Below are 23,592 nucleotides of genomic sequence, written 5' to 3'. Positions count from 1 at the left end.
CAGCCTCCATCTGCTTCCCCAGGAATGACACTAAGGATCAAGGGAGCCTCTGGCTCATTTCCTCCTGAAGCTGCTCGTTGGCTCTGCTACCAAGCTTTCTTGCGCAAGCTGGCTGGTCATTCTGTCATCTACAAGCGTCTCCTGGGAACTCTCAGGACAAGTAAGTGAGCTCCCTCCAAATGGCCCCCAAATCTACCCTTGAACACTGAGTTTCTAGGTGAACCCAAAGGCAAACTGTAGATGCCAAGCCCATCTCCATTTGCCTGGGGAGGAGCCCACTCAGGCAGCTCTGGGTGGGTGAAGCTAGGCTTCCAGACCACAGCTTCCTACTTCTGCCTTCCTGCTCCCTCTGTTCTACTTCTTACCTCAAGAAAGGCCCATGGGGTGACACATTTCACTTTCAGGAACCTTCTGATCCCTGCCTGGTCCCTTCACCTCTGCTCTGCTGCTTCCTAGATGCTGGGAGGGATCCTCAGGTTTCTGTAGTGGTGGTAGTGTGTTCCTGGGTGGGGCTCCTGCTCACACCTGGCCCACACATGGCCAGGATTTGACCCAGGTAGGCTAAGGGACTACCTCACCTCTTTGGAATGAAATTTGAGTACATCCTCTGTTGCAGCCCAAAGACAGCTAGGCCGGAAGCTCCCAAGGACGACAATGGCCATCCTTAAGGCTGCAGCTGATCCAGCCCTAAGCACAGACTTTCAGACCATTTTGGACTAACCCTGTCCCCTTTAGCTGGATGAACATGGGCATTGTAGCCCCACCACTCCTAGATCCATGCCACAAGAGGGACCAGCCTGTTGTGGGGCTAGGTTGCCCTCCAAAACCTCTGTGTCATGGGGTGGTAGTATGGAAGTTTGTCCCAGTGCCCTGTTTCCTGTGGTGGGCTTGATTTCCTTCCTGATGCCCTCCAGGAAGCAGATCCCACCCCTTTTAGTGTCAAGGATCCACTAGTCACCAACACCAAAGGAGGTAGAAGACGTATGGGCACTGGGACCATGTGGACAGGTGTGAGATGCCTGGCCCTGGTGTCTTTTCATATCTAACCATGGAGTCTTTTCCAGTGAGGTCAGAGTGTCTCAGAGATGAAGACAGGACTTTGAACCAGTAACCTAAATTACAGCCTAAATATACTCTGAATTCAGGTGACTGAATGTCTTGTTACTTTTGCTGTTGTTGTTGTTATTTTAGCTTTTGCTGTCCTAGAACTCGTTCTCTAGACAATATTTTCCATAAAGGTGCAACAGGGGCATGCATGTCTTGGCAGTAACCAGCAGCTGTCTAATTTGTTTCAAAGCCCACTCAACAGGAGTACTGGAATTTAGCCAACTCTCTGGGGTTAGTGAGGCTATGGGTCTAAGAAGAACTTAATTTGGCCATTTTGCTAAACCAGCATAATTTCTAACTGCTTGCTAAGTATGTATCCTTACACCCATAGATAAGTGTAGTGCTCACCCCTCCCTCATCAAAGAACGTTTGCAACAGATAGGTAACATTACAGAAATCCACAACTAGATGAATGCTGAAAACAAGTGATCATGGAGTACCCAGCCCCAGTGGATTCCTCTACAACACAACCTCTGTTGTAACCTAAGACTTAGGGAACATAATGAATGAGGGGACAGGAAGACTGTAAGAGCCAGAGGACCAAATAAACTGAGATTTTTGTCTCCTAGAAATGGCAGGGTGGCTACACCCATGATACCTCAACATATGGCTACCTAAACAAGAGCTGAACAAAAACATCAATATACACGGTTCTTCCTTGCTCTGGCTCCAGGGTGGAGCAGACAGCCTCAAGCTCTGTTCAGAGTCAAGTTGGAATGTGCAGGTGGGTGGGGAAAATACAGGATAAGGCCATAGGAGTATAATCCAAGGTATGAGCGAGGATATGGGGTATGCTGAAGGGTAGCAATCTCTGGGCGCCTCTGGTGAATCTGGCCTGGGCCTTACCCCTGCTTTTGTGCCATGGGCCCCTACAGTAAGGAGTTTGTAGGAACACCTAGGATGAGTTTGTCCTCAGACAGGCAGCCAGGGCCCTCCTGTCTACTCTGTTGAAGTACCACCTGTCCCTGCAGACCAGCACAGCAGCTCCCTCAAGAGAGAAGTCAGCTCTCAGTAGAGCTAGACAAAAGCCATTCAACAGACAGCCTGAGGCTAACATAGGGAGCAGGAAGACCAGCATAAAGGGCATAGAGATGTAAAGAACAGCTCCCCACCTCCCTGCCCCCAGCTTCCAAATGGACTGACTGAGCTGGATTCACTGAGCTCTTAGTCACAACCAATTAGCTTTGAGCAATTCTGGAAGCTTCTGGGATATCATTGGTGGGACCAGAGAAACTGTACCTTGGACAGGGCTCTCAGCCCCAGCGCTGATGCAGCCTAATTGGCCCCAGCTGGCCTTATGACAGTGCCTTGTTCATCCTGCTGCCTTTTAGTGCATCCAAGTGACTAAGCCGAAGGCATTTACAGCAGAGCCAAGTCCAGGGAGTGGATCATAAATGCACCCAGGCTCCTGGAACTTCCATATGGAGGGTGTATGTTTGGGGATCTTGACAGCCAGCCTGCTGGAACCAACCCAGTCCCAGGGCAGAGGACACTCAGTAACGGGATTAAAATAGGGTTGGGAAATCCCAGGATCCAAGGTCATACATAGCTCAACAGGAGACTAGAAATCTTCCGCCTGGGCTGGGCACACTCAGGCCTCTCCGGTGTGCCAGTAACATCATGTCATCAGCCAATCCACTAGGTGCTAGCATCTTATCTCTAGCCATGTTCATCTAGTTCCAGCTCTCCTCAAGACCACTTGTATTCCTGCCAAATTGTTAAGCCCTCGCTAAAGGTTCATGTCCTAATGGGCCCCAACTCATGAGTTGCTGAGTTCTTTCTTCAGTTACTGTGGAGACTGCCAGGTCCGCCCTGGGGGAAACAAAACCGGCGAAGTTAAAAGGCAATGGGATCTGAGCTGAAACTTATTGGTGTGGTGGTGGTGTGTGTTCCCTTGCAAGTGTAGAACCCCTGTGAGGAAGTCAGGTGTGATGGTGCATGCCTGTAACCCCAGAACTGTCAAGGTGGAGACAAATGTATCCTTGGGGCTCCCTGGATGCCTAACCTGCTTGGTGAGTTCTAGGCCAGTGAGAGACCCTATCTAAAAATCAAATTAAAAATAATTTTTTAAATGGGGATGGCTCCTGAGAAAGGACACTTAAGATCGTTCTCTGACCTCTGCAAACATGCATACAGAATCAGAGAAGAACAGGAATGAGAAGGATTTGAGCATGAGAAAGCAATGTCAATGGAACCAGTCATGAGCTTCCTACAGGATAAGAGTTCCTTCTTGCCCTTCTCTGGACACCCACACACTGGGCTCAATACTCGGTACCTATAATGATGTTCACCTGTGAAGGATATCATAGAACTAAAGGGAGTTCCTAAAACTGGATGGACTGCAGGAACCTAGAGACAGGAGCTGATGCAGAGGCCATGAAGAGTGCTGCTTACTGGCTTGCTCTGACAGCTTTCTCAGTCTGTTTTACTATAGAACCAAGACTATCAGCCCAGGGGTGTCCCCACCCACAATGGAGTGGGTCCTCCCACATCAATCACTAATTAAGAAAATGCCCTACAGGCTTGCCTACAGCCCAGTTGTATGGATGAATTTTCTTTTCTTTTTTTCAGTTTTTCAAGGCAGGGTTTCTCTGTGCAGCCATGGCTGTCCTAGAACTCTCTGTAGCCCAGGCTGGCCCTGGACTCACAGAGATCTACCTGCCTCTGCTTCCTGAGTGCTGGGATTAAAGGTGTGTGTCACCAGCAGCCAGCTGGATGAATTTTCTTAATTGAGGTTACCTTCCCTCAAATGATTTTCACTTGTGTCAAGTTGACATAAGCCGAGCACACTTATGGTAAGCAGAAAAATGACAACAAAGAGGTGTTGGTCCCCAGAAACTGACTACGCTACCTGATCATGAAATGTGGCTATGGTTACAGATGGAGTGAAGATCTGTTGACCTGAAGATATGAATCATCCTGTTTATCTGGGTGGGTCTGAGATCATCACAGGGGTCAGTAAGAGGGAATGCTGAGTAGAATTGGGTTGTAGAAAAACTAAACCAGCCACTGCAGTCTTTGAGCTGGAGGAAAAGGCCAAGTGCAGTAATGAAGGCACTATCAACCAGACTAGCTAAGGACAGGTGCTGCCCAGCACGCCTCAACCATGGCCCAGTGAGACCCGATTCACACTCTGGGCCTCCGAGGCAGTAAGAGTACAGGTATGTTTAGGAATAGCTTCTGATGTTCAGGAATTTGTTATGGAAACAAGTGAGGAGACAAACTCAGGACTTGTTCTCAGGATCTGGGGACCAGTGTGAAGACCTGTGGCAGGAGACACGGACAGGAGTGAAACAAGATTAACATGGGAAAGAAGCCATTTTGCAGAGGAAGTCTGGAGTCCTTCACTTGAACTTTTTCTCAGGAATGGATCATGTTCAGTGATACACAAACTTGGGAGAGCTGTGTGCTCTCCCTTTCATAGCAAGCTGTCTCTCTATTTCCAGCCACATATTCCTGAAGCAATCCTAGAATCAAATACCCACAAATTCAGATCTGCAGTTTGACACCTCTAAACATGCTTTCCCTGATAGTCTGGGCTTTTTCTGTTTCTCTACATCCATACCTAGTTTCAAAGGCATAACTTCTTCACCTCCCCTCCTCTGGCAGCTGCTTGGATTTTCTTCTTGCTTGTATTGTTTTTCCTCTCAAACTTTAATAAAAAATGTCCTCAAGCTGCCTTCTGAGTCTGTTTTTAATTATTTTACTAATGAGACTGAGAACCCAAAGGGAACCCCAGTTTTCCTGACAACAGAACCACTTCTGTAGCCCAGCAGAGCAGGTGCCCACAAAGTTGCACAGGCCCTCTTACCCTTCCTGAATGCCACCTCCCTTACCTCAGCAGGATATAGACACTGATAGGGTGATGAGGGTAATGAGGTGACTGCGGCTCACAAACTCCCAGGTGGCCCAGGCTGCTGGGGGGGGGGGTCCTCAAACTGAGGGGTGGGATGCACCTCTTTAGGCTAGACTCTGTTCACCAAGGATGCAGGAAATTGGAGGCACATCTGGGGTTGGTAGAATTTATGTTATATATCCCTGCATGACTGGGATATATCCCTGCAATGATGCCATAAGGAAGGTGACTTCCACAGTCTGCTCTCCTGCAGTTGAAATGCAGCAGGCATGACAGAAAGGACCCAAGTGAAACTTGTTCTCTGTGATAAGACACAGCAGCCTGGGATGGCGTCTGCTTCAGGTAGTCCCCTCAGCAGACTCACTCCCTAGCCACAATGGTGGTGCCTTTCACAATGAGTTCCACCTATTGTAAGAGGGGGCTGCTTCTCATACAGCAAGTTGGCTTGACTGAGCATGTATTCTCAGGATCACCTGGACTACAGAATTAACTTTCACCCTAGAGTGTAGAGGAACACCTCTCCAAGTATAATCTTAACCTTAGTTGTAGGATAGAGCTAGGCGGAAGAAAAATACTGAGAGAAGGGAGGGCTCCTGTGGCTGAGGAAGACATGGACGCTACGTCCATCTCAGAGTTGACAGGCCATTCATAGCAGCTTCATTTCTAAGTTGACACAGTTGCCCTGAGAAGTGGTGTGTTCCTGCAAGTTGTATGTCTTGTGGTCCAGTCTTTGCTGGGCAGGCCTAGCCTATGTTTTTCTCAAGGGCAGGGTCAACTTGAAGGTACCTTGCATGTAGGTATGGTCATGCAGGCTCAGACCACTCACCTTTGCTCTGCAGTCTGGACCCTTGTTCACTTCCTCCTGGATAGTGCTTTGGTAGCCATTCCAAGTTTCAAAGCACTCACCAGAGGCTCCCAACAATCAGTCTGTTTGACAGAGGCTGGTGGGCCTCTGCTGTTTTGGACTGCCCATCTGTCTGTATGTCCACCTACCAACCACTCATTGAACATGCCTCCTGCCATCGTCCCTTCTGTGCAGATATTCTCATAGCTGCATCAAGAATGTGTGCAGAATGGATTGCTCTGAAGACATGAGCACTCAAGCCTTTGTTCTCCGTAGCTAAGCAGGACTCCACGTTCTGGGCTCCAGGATCCAGGGCACACATGCTTTCATTTCAGTTCCTGGCAGAAAGCGTATTCTTCCAAGGTACGGGCAGAGTCCATGCCGCTTTTGTGATGTTCTACACCAAAAATTTTCCCCTAACAATAGGCCCCTACAACACCCTATGTATTTTTAAAACACGATATGGACATAAAATTTGCCTTGTATAAAGATAGGTGACTCTCAACATCCCTGCTTATCAAGAGCATTTATCAATGGCAGAATGGGTGGGCATGGACACTTGTCACAATCCAGGATGCTGGACCAAGGTCAAGATTTTTTTTTTTTTTTTTTTTTTTTTTTTTTTTTTTTTTTGGTTTTTCGAGACAGGGTTTCTCTGTGTAGCTTTGCGCCTCTCCTGGAACTCACTTGGTAGCCCAGGCTGGCCTCGAACTCACAGAGATCCGCCTGGCTCTGCCTCCCGAGTGCTGGGATTAAAGGCGTGCGCCACCACCGCCCGGCCCAAGGTCAAGATTTAACCCTTGGTAGGCTTGAGCACTTAGGGTTGGGCACCCTGGGATTCATTCCATGTGTGGTGCTCAGCGGATCGGCAGGTGAACAGCCCCAGAAACCTCTGTGTTTACTTTGATCTGAGCTGGCCATGACAAAGATGGCTTCCATTAAGACAGATTTTCACACATAAACCTTTCTTGCTTAAAATGTCAGCACCATGAGCAGCCTATCTGGCACGATCTCCTTCAAGACACCATGGTCTGTTGTGTCTGGGCAGTTACTGACATCATAAAGCCACTAGTTGGTGTAGATGGCTCTATGGGGACTAACCAGAAGTGGGCATCTTTGTCCAGGGCTCCAGGCTTCAAAGATGACCCTGATTTCACAGTGTTGATATAAAGGGCAGAAAACAAGAGGACAAGAGGGAGAGAGGAAGGGGTCTCTGAGCACTGAGGAACTGTGATTCTGAAGTCATGGCTTTGCCTGCAGGCTGCAGAGGACTGGGCAGTAAAGTGTCACAGTGAGTGAACAGATGTGAGTGATAAATGATTATCACTCTCATGAGAGAGTAGAAACTGACTGACCAGTAGCCTTTCTGCTCTTTTTTGACAAGCAAAACTTAGATGCTTAAAAAGCAAAAATAACAATATGTATGGTGAGTCAGTGACACAGTCGGTACCTCCTTGGCTTGTGACCGCCCCACCTCACCCCTGTGACACTGGTCATAGACATGTGATGGAGGTTCTCTAATGGTTTCTGATATGCACTTGCGGGTCTCTTCACAGATGTGGTAACTTGAGGCTGATAGGGGAGGAGGAAGAGGTTTCCTGTCTGTCAGTTTCCTCCCACCGAGCTCAGCTCTCCTTTGAAGACCAGCATTAGGCTTGGATTTCTGGAATTAGTAATGTGGAGACCACTCATAGAAAATGGATTCCACAGTCCTGCCACTGCCAACTACACTCAGGGCTTCCCCACTCAGCATGGATTTCAGGGGGAAGTGGTGTCCACACAGATTGCACCCTGTGGAACCTAGATTTGGAGGAATGGCATCACACAGATGCCCATTGGACAACATGCAGGTACCCTGAACCTATGAGTCTTCCACTATGCTGAATGCTGGGAAAGCAATAATCACGTGGTCTGAGTCAGGGACAGCGTGTAATGAGGCTGGGTCTGAGTAGCACAAGTCTACCTCCCCACCCTGGTCTACCCTGGCTCTGCCCTTCAGCAGCCTCTGCTCTCCTGAGGCTTCAGACCACTTTCCAGGTGTGTATCCTTCCACCTCTGCCTGCGCTGGTACAATAGATGAGCCAGAGCAACTGCTGGGACCCACAGTGAGGGCAGGAAGGACAGGAGCACACAGGTGACCTGCACCCAGCCAGGGTAGAGCTTCTCCTCTCTTGAGGGGAAATGTTCCTGTGGAGACAGAAGGGCATGATCAGATATGTGTCCCAGCAGGGCCTACACCACCCATTTCCAAGTGGAACCAGACTGATCCTTGACCACCACCAAGTTAAGTGAAGTGGCAACTTCACTCCCCACTTCCTGAAACCACAGTGAGCACACAGATTCTGGGGAAAATGAAAGAAGTTTGGTCAGGACTTCCTCTACCCCAGCCCCTCCTGAGGGTGGGAACCATCAAAAGGCCAGCTTTGTACAACTGTCACTCTGGGTCCCCATCTTTCTCCTCTGTGATATGGCAACACCACCCACCCGGCTTGCAGATGCTTCCTGTGTGTTTGCATGAGGAGGTAGAAGGTACATCTAATGGGACAGTTCTCATGAAAACTTTTCAAGTGTACAGCCTCCTTTACAGGTCCCTGCTGCTCTGCTAGGGTCTCTCTTTAGCATGGACTTGGAGAGGATGGCTCTCATGTTAATGAGAGACACAGATGCAGGTGAAGCTCAGAACTATGTATGTGTGCCTCTAAGGACCAGGCAGTGGAGTAAAGGCTAGGAGTTACAGCTGGAAGGGACTAGCCCACCTTAGGAGACAGTGAAAAGCCTGAGGCCATATTGATAGTCATAAGACACCCTCTGTCCATCATTTATCTTGTCATAGATAGAAACTGAGCAGTTTTCTGGATACTTGTCCTGAAGCACCCAGACAGTGAAATGAGGCCATGTCTCTAAGAAAGAGGCCAGTGGGACCTATGATGCACCTAAAGCAATGGCTCTCAATCTTCCTAATGCTGTGACCCTTTAATCTCACGTTGTGGTGACCCCTCCACCATAAATTTTTTCATTGCTACTTCATAGCTGTAAGTTTGCTACTTTTATGAATAGTAATGCAAATAGCTGTGTTTTCCAATGGTCTTGGGTGACCCTGTGAAAAGTCATTTTACCCCAAAAGGTTGTGACCCAAAGGTTGAGAACCACTGCCCTAGAGTCTAGACACCACTGAGATCTACATTCTGCTTACCAAAGCTCCTGACTTGGAATGCCAACATCCTCAGGCCTTATAGATAACCATCTATCTACATACCTAGATCCCCAGTTACCAAAGTGGTCAGACTACACTACCATGTGTAGATCATCTAAGCCACGGGTAGAACCATGGATGCTAGGTCAAGCCTGAGGGATCCCCACAGCCTCATGGGAAGTACATACATATTGTGGGTTCCAGGCTTTGTAGCTGGGTGGCCTCTGGGACAGAAGGATGATGTAGGACAGGACGATGCTGAACAGCAGGGTAGGGCTCACCACCCTCCATGTCACCTGCCAGTAGAGGCTGGGCCGCCGCCCAGTCATCCACTCAATGTCATCACAGAACCTGCAGAAGACACTGGCTCAGGCTCCCTTGTGTGGCCTCATTAGACAGCCCATCCTTTAAAATCAAGAACAGAGGGCACCCTGAGCCCACCCTGGATCTTAGGGTACCATCTCAGAGTTTTCCCCAGGATCCGGACAGCTGTGGGTACAACTGCACCACCAACTCCATTTCCTGCTCTGCCCTGAGATGGGGTATGGGAACGACTTACCGCTTCATCCCATAAACGTAAATGACCCCAACCACCTCCATGAAGGCAAAAATGATCAAATTCAGAGAAGCTGCAAAACTGTCAAAGATCTCCAGCCAATAGTTCCCAGACTGCAGTGTGAAGCAGATGGCCGAGAGGAAACAGACAAAGCAGACCATCCCTGGGGACAAAGGCAAGCAGCGTGAGAGTGCAGTGGAGGACCAGGAGGCCCCGGCAGCAGGCTGTTTAGGTTCCCTTGGCTCCATCCCTTGGTTCCTTTCTCCCCTGTCTCGCTCAGTACTTTGCCAGGCAGCAGGGAGGACCTGCTGGGGATGGGGCAGGGGGAGTCAGCTCTTCCTCTTCCCTTCTCCCACTCCTATCTTCCATCCCCCAATCTTTCCTTCTCGCTATTCCCCAACCCAGGGCCACTGGGGTTTCCCAACCTCTTTAGGTCAGCCTGGCCCAGCCTCCCATAAGACATGGGCCCCAGACCTCTGCTTCCAAATGGATTGTTGAACAGTGGGCAGGATGGACAAAAGGTCAGGGTGGGCAGTGGGAACAGGCCCTCCACCCATCTACTTACCAGTTATGGCTTCTTTAGGGACACCTCTGGGTAAGATCCCCATGTCAAATACTGGTGTGATGACACTCTCCATGTTCCCAAACATGGAGGACAGACCCAGGGTGAACAGCATCCCAAAGAAGAGCACAGACCACACAGAAGCACCTGGCATGTGCAGGACGGCTTCTGTAAAAACGATGAATGCCAGGCCTGGCCCTGAGGCACTCTGCAACACAGAAGCTCTGCTGTGGTCATGTACATAGCACACAACTCATATCATTACACATACACACCCACACCATTACACATGCGCTTCCATCTATAACTTTGCCGGAATATGCTCCACTGTAACATGTACACATCTCACACAGTGACACATGTGCATACACAATGATGTGTGTGCTCACCATAACATATACACAATGCATACCATGACACATGTGCCCTACACAGTGACATGTTTGTGCTTCACACTGTAACACATGCGTACCTTCATTGTGATACATGTGTACCTATACTGTAACATATGCACCCACACCATGATGCATAAATATGCTCACTATGACACATGTGTACTCTACACTATGGTACATACATGCCTCACACCATGACATAGGCATACCGTACACTGTGACATGCCCCACAGCATCACATATGTGCACCCCCACACCCACCATAACATGTGTGTCCCATACTGTGACATGTACACACTCCACACCATGACCTATATACACACCTGCCTTCTGGTGTCAGAAGTGCTACCCTGCCTTTCTGAGAAAACAGGCCACAGACACACTTCTGAGGGAAGAGATCTTTTCTTCTTGAATAAGAAATATCGAGCAGTTAAGCAGGGACTCTATGGCCTTGGGGTCAGGGGACAGGAACTACTACCCTGAGAATCTTCCCCATGAGTGGTCATCCTTAGCCTGGTGCCTATGGGTCCCCAGCATCCACTGGCCTCTGTGACAAGGCTGTGGCTTCTTCCTCCATGTTCTGTGTCCCAGCAATGTTGTCATACTAAAGTTGTCCTGTCTGCCAGATGCAGATGGACTGAGGTGCTTTTCTGTGGTTCCCAGACTTTTGCCGCTCAGCATTCTCCCTATGTGGCCCTGGTTTTCTAGGAACAGCCCTCCTGTCCTGTCCCTGTGGGTACCTTATCCAGAAAGTCTTCCAGATGGCAGGTCTTCAGGGGGAGTTGGGCCAATCTCTCAGCCTGAGTAGCATTTAGGTACATGAGGACAGCTGGGTACTCATCTCTGGAGATGCTAAGCTCTGGAAAGTCGAACTCATTGATGAGGCTCAAGATGTTTCTGCAGGAGCAGAAAAAGGCTGGTGAGGATGGGGCTGGAAGCTCTACAATGGCCAGCAAGTGTTCCAATGTTTCAGGGAAGTTCTGGAACAAATAGCAGCACCCAGATGAGAACTCCATCCTTTCTAGACCCTATGATGTCCCGTGGATGCCTGTGTCTGGCCAGCATTGGACAGGGGAGGCTGTTTCCACCTGTGAACCAAGACTAGGGGCACCTCTTCTGTGGGCATGAATGAGGAAGAGTCAGATTCCTGCTTCATCAGTGAAGGATTGGGCAGTAAGGAGGTAGCAGACTTTGGCATCAGACACTTGATGCTGCTTTTACAGACACGTAAAATATAGGAGTTATAGGGCAGTTAAGACTTCTGCCCAGAATTCTAAGGAAAGTCTGGGAAGTCAGGCAATGAAATGAGGTAAAAGTTCCTGCAGGCAGCTGCTGAGGAGACAGTGTGGGAAGGTGGGAAGGTGAAACCTAAGTTGCTGTGGACACCTCAAAATGTTGGAGATACCAAGAATGCGGAGTTTCTGCTAAGGAAAGCTGCAGACTACAAGTAGAACTAGTATAAGAGAAAGGTCATATGAGCTACCACTAGCAAGGCTATGGAAGCAGGGCTACCAAAGCCTATTGGAGCTCATACCACTACCATGTGTCCTGTGTACCAGACACAGAGATGCAGGATTTCTCACTAGCATGTGTGCTGTGTACCAGACACAGAGATGCAGGATTTCACTTTTTTGTCTTTTCTAGTTTTTGGTCTTGCTTTGGCTTGATCCTTCTTTACTATTCTGCTGATCCTCCCTTTTAAAATGAGAATGTTTCCTGTGCCACTGTATCTTGAAGAGACCTTTCTTTTTGATGTTACAGTTGCTTACAGCTAGGAGTTTGTGTCATTTTCAGAAGAGACTTTGAACTTCGACTTTCAAGCAACATTACAACTATTGAGACTTTGAGGATGCTTGGAGATAGACTGAATGCATTTTTCATTGTGAGATAGCTATGTGTCTTTGGGGGCAGAGGTGGAATGTAATGATTGAAATAGAAAGCATCCCACATATGGTCATGTGTGAAAGCCTGGTCCCACACTGTCAGTGATGTTTTAAAGGTTCTAGAAACTTAAGGAGGAAGTAAGTCACTGGAAGTGTATCCTTGGGAAAACTTATCTCTGGATCCTTTTTTATTTCTTTGATGCCTATTCAAAATGAGTTGAGGAATCCCCACACACTCTTACTGTTCTGATGTTCTTGCAACTCAAGCATATGAGGCCAAGAGAACATGGACTGAACTTTCTAAATGTTAGAATCTAAAACCATGAGCAGAATAAATTCTTTTTGTAAGTTATTTCTGTCAGGTATTTTTGTCACAGCGATGAGAAAAGCAACCAATGTGTGCCTCTTCTAGAACTCAGTGGCCATAGGCATTGCTCAGTAGCATTGTAGCCTCTGTCCTCTATGTCACAGCTGTCTCTTCTGTGTCCATTTCTGACTCATAAGGACATCTATCATTGCTTTAGGATTGCCCTACTCCAGGATTACCTTATCTCAATTCCTATCTTACTTCCATCAATGATCCCTTTCTAATAAAGCCACATTCTGAGGTTGCCAGTGGACAGGAACTTTCAGAGGACACTGTTCATCTCATGACCCTGAGGAAATAGGACATATCCACACATTCTGTGTGTATGTGGATTCCAGTGTGGGCATCTGTCTGATGACTTTGCCCTGTAAAGCCCAGTACAGCACCTATGCTCACCTGTCCAGGCACCTCCCATAGTCATTGGTTGCCTTGAATCCCATGATGGAGAAGATGGTGATGGATGCATACAGGGAGGTCATACTGTTGACTAGGGCAATGATCACGGCATCCTTCTCACAGTTGTTCCTGGACACAAGCACATGGCCATCATGGGACTTTCTAGGTCAGAACCAGGCTTCCTATGGGAGGAAACGGGAACAACGATTCCCTCCTTAGCACCTCTACAGCCTGAGGCATGCTCACTCTGAACCTGGAGGATATGGGATGGAGCGGGGGTGATCTCATGCTCCCAGGACACTTCAGCCGTTCTCCACACTCCTCCACTACAACCCAGCTCGGAACCACCAAGGGTCTGGGCGATAATGGGGTGGTGGGCATGAATGCAGGTTTTTGAGACTACCCTCCAAGGAGAATGCACTCTGAGTGAATTCAGGCCAGTAAGCTATTACAAACACTCAGAGACCTCCTCTGTCCTACAGAAAGGTGGATGGACACATAAAGTTGGTTTGTCAGAGTCTGCCATAGTGTGCCCCAGTGACTTAGCTTAGTAGCACTGCACCCTGGATGCTATATGTAGAATGGGTACCTGGCAGCAGCATCTGTGTGTGTCAGCACCAGACCAGCAAGTTTAACACTACATATATGTGTTTATGGTCCATGTATATGTTTTGCACATTTTGGCCAGCATCCTGCCCAGTGTGAAAGACACATGAATGCTGTCACCAAAAATGGAGTTGCTGGAGCTGGGGAGATAGCTCAGCGGTTAAGAATACTTGTTCTTCTAGCAGAGGACTGAAGTTCTCAGCACCTACAAACATCTGTAACATCTGTTTCAGGAGATCTGGCTTCTTCTAACCTCCTCTGGCACCAGGCACACATGTGTACACAGTAGGCAAAACACCCACACACGTAAAAATAAGTTAATAAAAATAAAAAGTAATTTAAAATAAGTCATGAAGAAAATGAAGCTGCCCATGTCAGCCATAACAAAAAGCAAAACTGGAGATCATGACAGAAGGGAGCTTATGCACAGTTGCCTAATGGCCACTCTGGCAGGGATTCTCCTGGACCACAGCCTCACGCAAAGTCCACCAAAGGGTACTTTCCGCAAGGACAGCTGTTAATCCTTCCTGATCAACTTCAGGTTATTGGTCGAGACAACTTGTGAAATCCTCATACTCTTTTGGACCTGACCGGGGTCTTCTGTGGCACGTGGCACATGCCTTCCCATTGCAGTACTTGCCGTTTCAAAATGGATGCCAAGTTCTTGAAGTATCTTCAATTGCTTTTGTAGTGTACCACTTAAATCCCTGTTCAGCCTTGGGTGAGCGGAGTACTTGGTAGAGTCCAGACACTGCCACCAAGGCCCAATCTGGCAACCTTTAGAGGATATCCTGCATTATCTTCAGTAATACAGTAATAGTTATTCAGGAAGTCTTTAAAAGGCCTCTATTCAGAATGAAATTCCCACTTGGAGTTCACAGGAGGTTCCCCTTATCCAACAGTGTGATTCCAATTTGCTGTCTCAGGTTTGCTGGCTCAATACTGAGGCTGTAAAGGCATCCACACCCCAAATAGGCTGCATACCTGGGCGGATTGTAGCTTGCAAAAGCAATATGTCCTCCAAAGGCCAGGGACAGGGAGAAAAAAATCTGAGTGGCTGCATCCAGCCACACCCGTGGGTTCTGAAGAATCTTCATCTGGAATGAATGGGGGTGGCCTTGTTAATGCAGTGGGCAGACCATTCCAGCTTGTCCCTCTGACTATTCGATAACATTTGACACACTCATAAGCAGGAGGGTGTCACTTGTTCTAACATCTCAGAAGTGAGCAGGCCTGGGGGTAGCACACAACCCAGATCTTACAAGACTCTGACAAGGCCCTGACTTAAGAACTTACAGACCCAGGGCTTTGAGTCTTGACCCTCCTAGGCCTGGCACTGGGCTAACTTGAGGTGCTCTGAGGGGCGGGAACTATCTATATACACTCTTTCTATGATGCTCGCACTAGAAGTGTGTTGGAAAATTCCCAGGATCTTGGGGTTATCTAGAAAGGTCACAGGCTCTAGGAACAGGCCTCCTGAGTCTTGTATCTCCCTGTTATGGGGAGCAGGGCAGCAGTCAGTACCTGATCCAGGTGTGGGGCACCTGGTCCCCAGTCAGCCTCTCCCAGCACTGCCATCAATTGAACCTCAAATTCTGTCATGTGTCTCTCCACTCGGTTGTCTATTTGTCCCAGATGGAAGACTTGCATGCTTCATCTAGCTATGAAGCTCCCCCTCCCCTGATTCCTGTGGGTGCCTTAACTCTGCATTGCCTTGGCAAGCCTTGCTTACAACATGCCCTGGCCAAGATCCCTAGGTGCATAAGGTCTACTTACATTCGGAGTAAACAGGTAGATCAAGCCCTCTGTTGCTCCAGGCAGAGTCAGACCTCTGATGAGGAAGATGGTTAGCACCAGGTAAGGGAACAGGGCTGTAAAGTAGATTGCCTGAGGACAACAAAGTATGAAATGTGGACTGGCATGTGTCACAAAAAAGCCTTTGTAAGAGCAGCTGAGTAGATGTCTGGGACTCATCTCCCAGTACTCTGGGGCCAGCAGTGGGTACTTGGGGATGTGGGATCAAGGCAAGATCAGGCTCATGATTTGGACTCAGGACCAACATCACGTGTAGCTCCATTTTCACATTTGTGCCCCGTGGTGTCAACTGAGTTAAGCATTGAGGTCCTAGGACACACAGGTCTCTCCTAAAAACAAGGATAAGTTCCTACAAAGAGGTCCCCTCCTCAGGCTTTTTCTTCCTAACCTTTGCTCCAGCTTCCCTTTCCCACCCCTCAGCCTCCTCCTCTTACCCTCCAGTCTCCCCTCACCCATTTCCAGCCTTTGTTCCCATCCCCCAACCTCCTCCTTCTCACACCCCAGACTACCCCCTTCAATTCCCCCCTCCCCTTCCACAGCCCACAGCCTCTCCCTCCACAGCTGCCCTCCCAGCCTCCTCCTGCTCTGCATCCCTTCTGCAATAGCTGTGGGTTCCTCCATCTTCCTTGGGCGACCTTGTTTCTGACTTGTATCCTTCTGAGCCCCTCTTCAAATTCCTTCCAATTCCTCTTTCTAGGCTCATTGGTATGTGACCAGTGTCCTCTCTATACCATCCTCTTTCCCCTGATACTCCAGCTGGCCACAGGGCTAGGCCCTGTCTACACCTGCCTACACTCTCCCCTCCTACTCTGGGTCAGCGCTGGTCGTCAGCTGGTATTTCAAGCTTCTGCTCACTAAGTGTCGATGTGGAAAGGATCTGCAAGGCACAATAATCTCTGTGTGTGCCTAAGCCCAGTGAGACAGACCATAGGACCTGCTGGTACATTTTCAAGAGCTTGCTGAGAACATGACAAGCTGCATGGATTCTGTACAGAAGCTCTGCAGCCAGCAGTCAAAGGCAGGCCCAGGGTATGAGGGTCCAAATGGCCACCTAAACACAACCTGCACATTGACAACCGGTGTGTGTGTGTGTGTGTGTGTGTGTGTGTGTGTGTGCGTGTGTGTGTGTGTGTGTGTGTGTGTGTGTGTGTGTGTGTGTGTGTGTGTGTGTGGCTTCCAAAGCCCCCCTCTGGCGTTCCAGAGAACTGTAGTAACCAGTAGTAGCACTTTTCTCTGTCTCTGAAAGACCATCACCTGTTCATAGCAGAGCCAGACAATGCTTGTGCTATTAACACTTTAGAAGCAAAAGCAGTGCCAAGCCAGGGAGGGAGAAGGGGGAGAGAAGCCGGAGGAGGTTCTTAAAGACACGGGTTACATGGGGTCAGCGGCCATTAGGGGTGGGATGGGGGTGGATCAGTTGGTGCTCTTGGCAGCTCTGTAGCAATCCAAGAAGGGCATGTGGGATATAACTTCCCAGAGAAAGAGCAATGGGAACAGAGGTTGGCAGGACCCACAGAAGTGGTCAGGGTGGGATGAAAGAGACCCAATAGGATGCTGTCCACAAGAGCACACATTCAACATATTACACAGAGAAGGGCGGACACACTGTGTGAACACACAGAAGAAAGTCAGTCCCCTTTAGATGTAGGTCAGTTCCAGGACAGGCAGGACCGAGTAACCAGGAGGGGTCAGTTCTAGAAAGCATCTCTGGCACACAAGCTCCTCACACACAGTGTGCAGGCAGTGCAACTGACCTTCCCTGTGCTCTCAATGCCTCTGATGACACACAGGTACACCGTTGACCAGCAGGCTATCAGGCAGAGGAACAGCTTCCACTGGATAGTGCCTGTGTTGTTGATGTCAGATGTGATGTTCAGAGTCTCCCGGTACCAGAAGTAGCTCACAGTACCACTGCTCTGGCACTCCTGCACAAATCCTGGAGCCAAGAGCACCGTTACTGGCTAGTCATAGAGTTGGGAGACAGTCCATATCATGCCCTAAGCATTACCCATGAACTACAGGTGCCAGCATGGCAGGCCCTCCACAGCTGGCCTGTCACTCAGCTGCTCTTGAAAGGGCTACTTGGGCTGTTTATACTGCCTCCCTTTTGGGCTCAGGAGCCGTGTGTGTGTGTGTGTGTGTGTGTGTGTGTGTGTGTGTGTGTGTGTGTGTGTGTCCATGTATATATGTATGTGTGTATATGTGTGGATGTGGTGTGTGTACATGTCTGCATAGAGGGCAAAGGATAACTTTGGATATCATTATTAGAAATGCCATCCATCTTCTTTGAGACAGGATCTTTCATTGGCCTGACATTCATCAATTCATCAAGGCTAAGCTGACTCGTAGTGAGCCCCAGGGATGTTTCTTTCTCTGTCTTCCCAGCACTGGGATTGTAAGCACGCACCACCACATGCAACGTGAGTTCTGGGGATCACACTCGGATCCTCATGCTTGTGAGGCAAGCGCTTTATCAACTATTTATCTCCTCAGTCCCAGGAACCCTCCCTTGCTTCTCTTTGGTACCAAGACTAAGATGAAGAACTCTGCAAGAGGCCAGGTGCCTCTCTCTGAACAAATCTGTCCCGATGGCTCTGGGCTCAGCAGGTAGTCAGAGGTCAAGAGCTGAAGGACTGGCTTTCAAATGTGCCCTTCAGGGGAGAGACCTGAGGTATGTGCTCTGCAGCTCCACCTGCATCTGCACAGTGCCACACATGGAACCTCCAAGTTCCCCGCGGGTTCTCACCTGTTCTGTTGAGATCCAATGGGCACGTGCTCCAGGGCAGCGGGTATTGGAAGGAGTTGAGGAAGAACCATAGGACCCACAGAAGAACGGTATTGTAGTACAGGCTGACCAGGAAGGACACTGAGAAACAGCCCAGGCCTGCAGACACAGTAATTCACCCAAGGCCAGGCAGAGAATAAAATGGAATCCTCCCCTTAAACGTGACCTGCCACAGCAGCTTCTGTGTCTTTTTATCAATCGTTTCCCTGTTTCCCTATGCCTGCCATGTCCCTCACCATAAGTGTGCCCCACCCCCCACAATTAAGAGGTCCCCAAGGAGCCTGAGCGGTGGCATGGGCTAGGAAGGGAGCATACCTACTCCACCAAGGTAGGGGGAAATGGTCTTCCACACTCCAATGCTGCCCCTTCGTAGGCGCTGGCCGATGGCAAGCTCGATGTAGAAAAGTGGGATCCCCTCAAAGACCAGAGCGATGAAATAGGGAATGAGGAAGGCCCCTGCAAGGACGGGTGAGCAGACAGCCCCAGATGCCTGCAGCTGATCAGTGTGGTTAACGAAATGATGACATTTATGCAGTGCTCACAACAGTCTGAGTGCAAGTTTTGTTCCCAGCATGCATTTGGGTAATCCCACCAGAGAGAGGGATTTGGTAATCCCACCCAGACCTTAGAGCCTTTGTTACTTATTTTTTAAGGTAGTATCTTGTAGGCTGAGGATATAGCCTAATGGTTAAAATGTTTGCCTTGTGAGCTTGAGGATCTGAGTTCAAATTCCAGAATCTATGTAAAAAGCTGGACATGGTTGGCACACTTGTAATCTCAGCTCTGGAGACAGAGACAGAGAAACAGACAGATAGACAGAGACAGAGACAGATCTCCATAGCTTGCTGGACAGCCCACCAAAGCCTACTTGGCAAATTCCAGGTCAGTGAGAGATCATGTATCAAAAAGCAAGATAGACAGCACCTGAGAAACAACAGCTGATGTTGTCCTTTGGCCTACACACACACACACACACACACACACACACACACACACACACACACACACACACACGAAGCTAAGAAAATCTGGGGAACAGGTCAACCTGATGTCCCAGCCTGGCCCCACAAAGTCACAATTGTCCTATTGGGAGATGCTCCATGTTAGCTCTCAAGATAGTACAGCCTGTCTGCCTCCTCCGATATCAGTGTGACTGCCCTGAAATTGTAGCTATATGAAAGGAAACGGCTGTCTGGAGGAGGGAGGCTCTGTGTGTGTGTATGTGGGGGGTGTACAACTTGGCTCCTTTACTAAGTAATAGAAACTCGTAGGTAGAGTTTAATGATCAATAAAATAGTGTTCATAGTCCTAGGTGTCCTACAGACCTGTGCTGTGCCAAGGGCCTGCTGCTTTGGGGGTGAATCATTGGTGAAGTCAAGCAGCTTGCTATAATATTATGCAAAGAACCAGGAAGAAATCAACCCTGAGTCCAAGGTGGTGATGGGAACCCAGAGTCTGCTGCTTGCATCCAGGACAAAGGCATGATGTGATCCGCAGCAATGGTGCCACATTCTACCCTTATTTAAGACCCCAGAAGGTTGGACACCAGGACTGATTCAAAGGCACTAGGCTATTCTTTGGATAATGGCAAAATATAATTTCCAAGAAGAGACAGTTGCCACTCAAGAGCAGAACAAGTCGGAGTGAGGGCATGGTGTGAGCAGGCAGCTTACCTCCCCCGTAGGTCTGGCACAGGTAGGGGAACCTCCATATGTTACCCAGCCCCACAGCAAAGCCGATGCAGCTCAGGAGGTACTGGAGCTTGTTGTCCCACTTGGGCCTTTCGTTCTCCGTGTCCACAAGTGGGTCCATCCCTGAGGCCTGTGCCATGCCGAGCGGTCACGTTGGGTAAGGCCGGGAGGTGGGGGTGTACAGTGGGCACCGTGCAGCGCACTAGGCCAGTAGGCCCTCTGGAATCTCTGCTGGACTGAGGAAGCTGGGGCAGGTAGCCTCTCCTCCAGGCACTTCTCCATGTATTTAAAGAAGCCCAGTTAATTGCTAACTGGCATCAAGTTCCTGCCTACTGCAGAGTCCATCTTCAATACCCGCATCTACCAGCCTACCTGAGGTTAGGCCAGATGCTCCATAGGACCTGCAGGACTCCCAGAATGTCAGGTTCAGTTAGCCATTAAACCTATTTATTCTGTAACTAAGCCTGGGGTATAAGTAATGCATGCTCATTTTCCTAAGAGACAGCAGAGCAGACCCCAAAGTGTCCTCCTCTCCCTCCAGGGTGACACCTTGAAGCTTACGTGGACAGGAGTGTTGTGGTCCAAAACAATGTGCCAGGCAGGATGCTGCTTGCCACTCTCTCTATGATGCTCATCCCAGTGGCCTCAGCAGCCCAAGCTGCCCATAGTTTTCTCTCGTGAAGGGTCTGTGAGTGGACTTGGAGCTCACAGCCTACACCTGCTGCTTTTCCCAGTATGTCCTGAAGTTCTCTGGGTTCCCTTACTAAGCAGTATGTGCTTCCCAGAATGCACACCACTGTCCAAACTACACATCCACTGTACCAGTCCTATTGGGCTGTCCCAGGGCAGCTGCTATGCGGAGCTGACCTTGGCCTTGTGTGGGTGTTGGACATGGTCTTTATTTCCCTGGGACATGAAGCCAGGAGGGGCCTACCAAGTGCTTACTCTTCAAGTACACCTATTTTTCAGGTGTCTGTGGATTTTTTGGCAAGTTCTAAAATCTCTGTGTTTTGAGTTTGTTAAGGAAAAACCCCATCTGCACCCCCAGGCTGCACCTGCTCCAGATCCTTGGCACAGCATAGATGACCCTGAGTATAGTCCACAGCTCTCTATGAATGAGAGTTTTGAGGTGTGGGCACAGGATGCTTCTTCTTCATGTGCAGGGGGTTTGAAAGACTTCTTCTCATCTCTATCCTCTGTACTAGTGGCCCCAATGTTGTCTGGAGTATCTGGGCAGGACCGAATGATGCTACCATACATGTTTGTGATGCTCTTCAGATTCTGAGATTACACACACACACACACACACACACACACTGCTTTTCTCTGGGGATGGGTTAAAGGCATCTTCGGCCCTTGGGACCTGTAATCTTTATCTTCCTGGACACTGTTCTGTCAACTATGCAGCCACAATTCCAAAGCTGCAGAAGCCTAGGCTCTAGGAACTGCATTTATAGGAGATCTTATTTTGAGCATGGTGGCAAAGTGAATAAAAGGTTGAGAAAGAGACAAGAACCAGAAGGATGTGGAGGGTATGGAGGAGGGTCTCAGGTAGGGGATGCACCCCCTTGAACTCACCCCCTCCCCATGCTGAGCATGTTTCTGTGATTTTCTCTCCTCCTACTCCTCCTATGTTAGTTACCACTTCTGTTTCCAGCCAACCTCATTCCCATGCAGCCCCCATGTCCCAAGTCCAAAGACCTTCTGGTCATCTGCCAGTAGGTAATAGAGTGTGTAAGACTACACTGCCACAGTGTTGTCTTAGTCTGTCCCTCTGGGCTGTAGGAGCCTTCTTAGAGAAATCCTCCAACCCAGAGCTGTCTGAGAGGTAGGGCTGTACCTTCTGACCACATCATTCCTGCAAGTTCTTGGTGCCTGCCATGGGTACTGCTCATCCTTTTAGTCTGAGTGACTTCTATGCCTGATAATGACTCTTGACCCAAGAACATAAAATAGGAGTGTTTTATTGAGAAAGATGTATTTTAGACCCATTAACCAACCTGTATTTCTGTCACACTTACAGAGACATGAGACCTAAACATAAGGCATGGACCAGAGAGAGCGGACAATTTGGCTCACCTCCATCCAGGCCACACAGGGCCGCATGGGAACCTTCAGTATGCACACCACAGGGCATGCATTGATGGGCACCAATCAGTATTTTTCCAGATGAGGCTTCAGAGGCCCACAGGTGGGACCCACTGAAACTACTAGTGTGAGACCCTTCATATTCCCCCAGGGCCAACCACCTTCCTCTGCCTCTGCATGGTTCTTCAGGTCACGGCATCCAGGTGATCAGTGGGTATAGAAGAGTGCCAGGTTAGAGGACTCCATGTTTCAACTATAGGAGCTGCATCTTGTGGTGGGTGAAATGTGGCTGGTGTCACCAAGTAGCAAGAACATGCATGGTATCAGGGCCCACCACAGTTTCTCACCCTTGTTTGTGAGAATTCTCAGCAAGTCCAGTTCTATTTAAATTTGGTCTTTTCCATGGAAAGAGAAGGGCAGTAGCTTGGTGCAATAGACGTTCCAAGTCCCAAGTACCTGTGACTGAGAATGGATGTGAGCCCAGAAACAACCAGCCTGTTGGGGAAAGGGACAGGCACGGCCCTCTGTGGCTTTACGGACTGCTGCAAGACTGAGGACTTCTAGGCTTCACAGCCACCTGGGTGCCCAGGACTCTTGGAGTCCTCAACACAGTGGCCACAGCTGAGTTACCCTGTAATTCTCCTTTCCCAGCATTTGGCTAAAGATTTACAGGCTCATGCCCTCTTCAGAAGTGCACAGGGTGGCTCCCACTTCAGCAGAGAAGGGAAGGTCAGCTTGGCTGCTCAGCAGCCTGTTCAGTAACCAATGATTAAGCAGGCATTCAGGGTTAGGGTGTGCTGGGTCTGACTGAGACAATTCTCAGCCTTGCCAGTCCACCAGCTTCCTGTACTTCTTCTTAAGGAGCAGAAAGACCCAGACTTCCAATTCAGGGGCCTTGTCCAGCACTCACAGCAAGGGGCAGGGGATCAGCTGGGAGTGGGCAGGGACAATGTGCCCAGGAGCCAGGCCAGCAGCATAGCCTCACCTCCTACCTCCTACTCAGAGGGAAGGAGACCAGCCTGGGGCCTCAACAGCTTCACTTTTGGCTCTCTGCCAGGAATTTGCAGCACAAGGTGGGTCCTGAGCCTTGTCTGTCCCCAGATGGTAGTCCAAGCCCTACAATGAGGGTAAGCTGAGGGCAACCAGACCAGAGTGGTAGGCACTTCCATCATGAACATGTAAAAACATTTTCACACGTGTGCCACCTGTACAAAGATAGCATAGGCATGTGCACATATCTGTATGCAATGCACAATCATAAGTGTATATACATGTACATGCATGTACATATACAATACACAAAATTCACATGTGAAGATACACACATACATCTATGCACATAGGTTTATGAGAGCATGTTTATATATTTATATACACACATCTATATGTACATGTGTGAATATATATACATGTGTGCACACATATGTATTAACACATGAGCATATATA

At 49.0% G+C, this 23,592-nt stretch overlaps 1 protein-coding gene and 1 long non-coding RNA gene across 5 annotated transcripts; one reads left to right on the top strand and one right to left on the bottom strand.

Moving 5' to 3' along the window:
- The first annotated feature begins 16 nt into the window (after window positions 1-16).
- Window positions 17-4,786, top strand: LOC128113322 (uncharacterized). Its single transcript, XR_008219411.1, has 2 exons — window positions 17-160; window positions 617-4,786. It is a non-coding gene; the product is annotated as an uncharacterized LOC128113322 (long non-coding RNA).
- Window positions 4,787-7,802: 3,016 nt separating this feature from the next.
- Window positions 7,803-20,195, bottom strand: Slc6a18 (solute carrier family 6 member 18). 4 transcript variants are annotated; one of them, XM_052742789.1, is made up of 12 exons: window positions 20,039-20,195; window positions 18,681-18,821; window positions 18,327-18,464; window positions 17,335-17,516; window positions 15,542-15,652; window positions 14,750-14,862; window positions 13,160-13,288; window positions 11,254-11,410; window positions 10,122-10,326; window positions 9,560-9,719; window positions 9,189-9,351; window positions 7,803-7,994 (listed from the first exon to the last, which is right to left on the bottom strand). In XM_052742789.1, the coding sequence occupies exons 1-12, from the start codon at window positions 20,193-20,195 to the stop codon at window positions 7,803-7,805; spliced, it is 1,848 nt and encodes a 615-aa protein (XP_052598749.1). The 4 variants fall into 4 exon arrangements, with proteins under 4 accessions (XP_052598749.1, XP_052598750.1, XP_052598751.1 ...); XM_052742790.1 differs by having other exon boundaries at window positions 9,560-9,698; window positions 10,131-10,326; XM_052742791.1 differs by lacking the exon at window positions 9,189-9,351 and having other exon boundaries at window positions 7,829-7,994.
- Window positions 20,196-23,592: the final 3,397 nt, after the last annotated feature.

This window comes from Peromyscus californicus, unplaced genomic scaffold, assembly GCF_007827085.1.
Source record: "Peromyscus californicus insignis strain IS unplaced genomic scaffold, ASM782708v3 Scaffold_18__1_contigs__length_77618521, whole genome shotgun sequence".
In the NCBI taxonomy this organism is placed as follows: domain Eukaryota; kingdom Metazoa; phylum Chordata; class Mammalia; order Rodentia; family Cricetidae; genus Peromyscus; species Peromyscus californicus.
Note: the sequence above shows the minus strand (reverse complement) of the source record. Positions and strands in the feature narration are given on the sequence as shown.

Excerpts from the sequence above, each read along its gene's own strand:
- Slc6a18 (XM_052742789.1), bottom strand. The coding sequence starts at position 20,195 with ATGGCACAGGCCTCAGGGATGGACCCACTTGTGGACACGGAGAACGAA. Across the intron at positions 18,822-20,038 it reads GTGCCAGACCTACGGGGGAG|GGGCCTTCCTCATTCCCTAT; the intron begins GTAAGCTGCCTG and ends CCGTCCTTGCAG. Across the intron at positions 17,517-18,326 it reads ATTGGATCTCAACAGAACAG|GATTTGTGCAGGAGTGCCAG; the intron begins GTGAGAACCCGC and ends TCTTGGCTCCAG.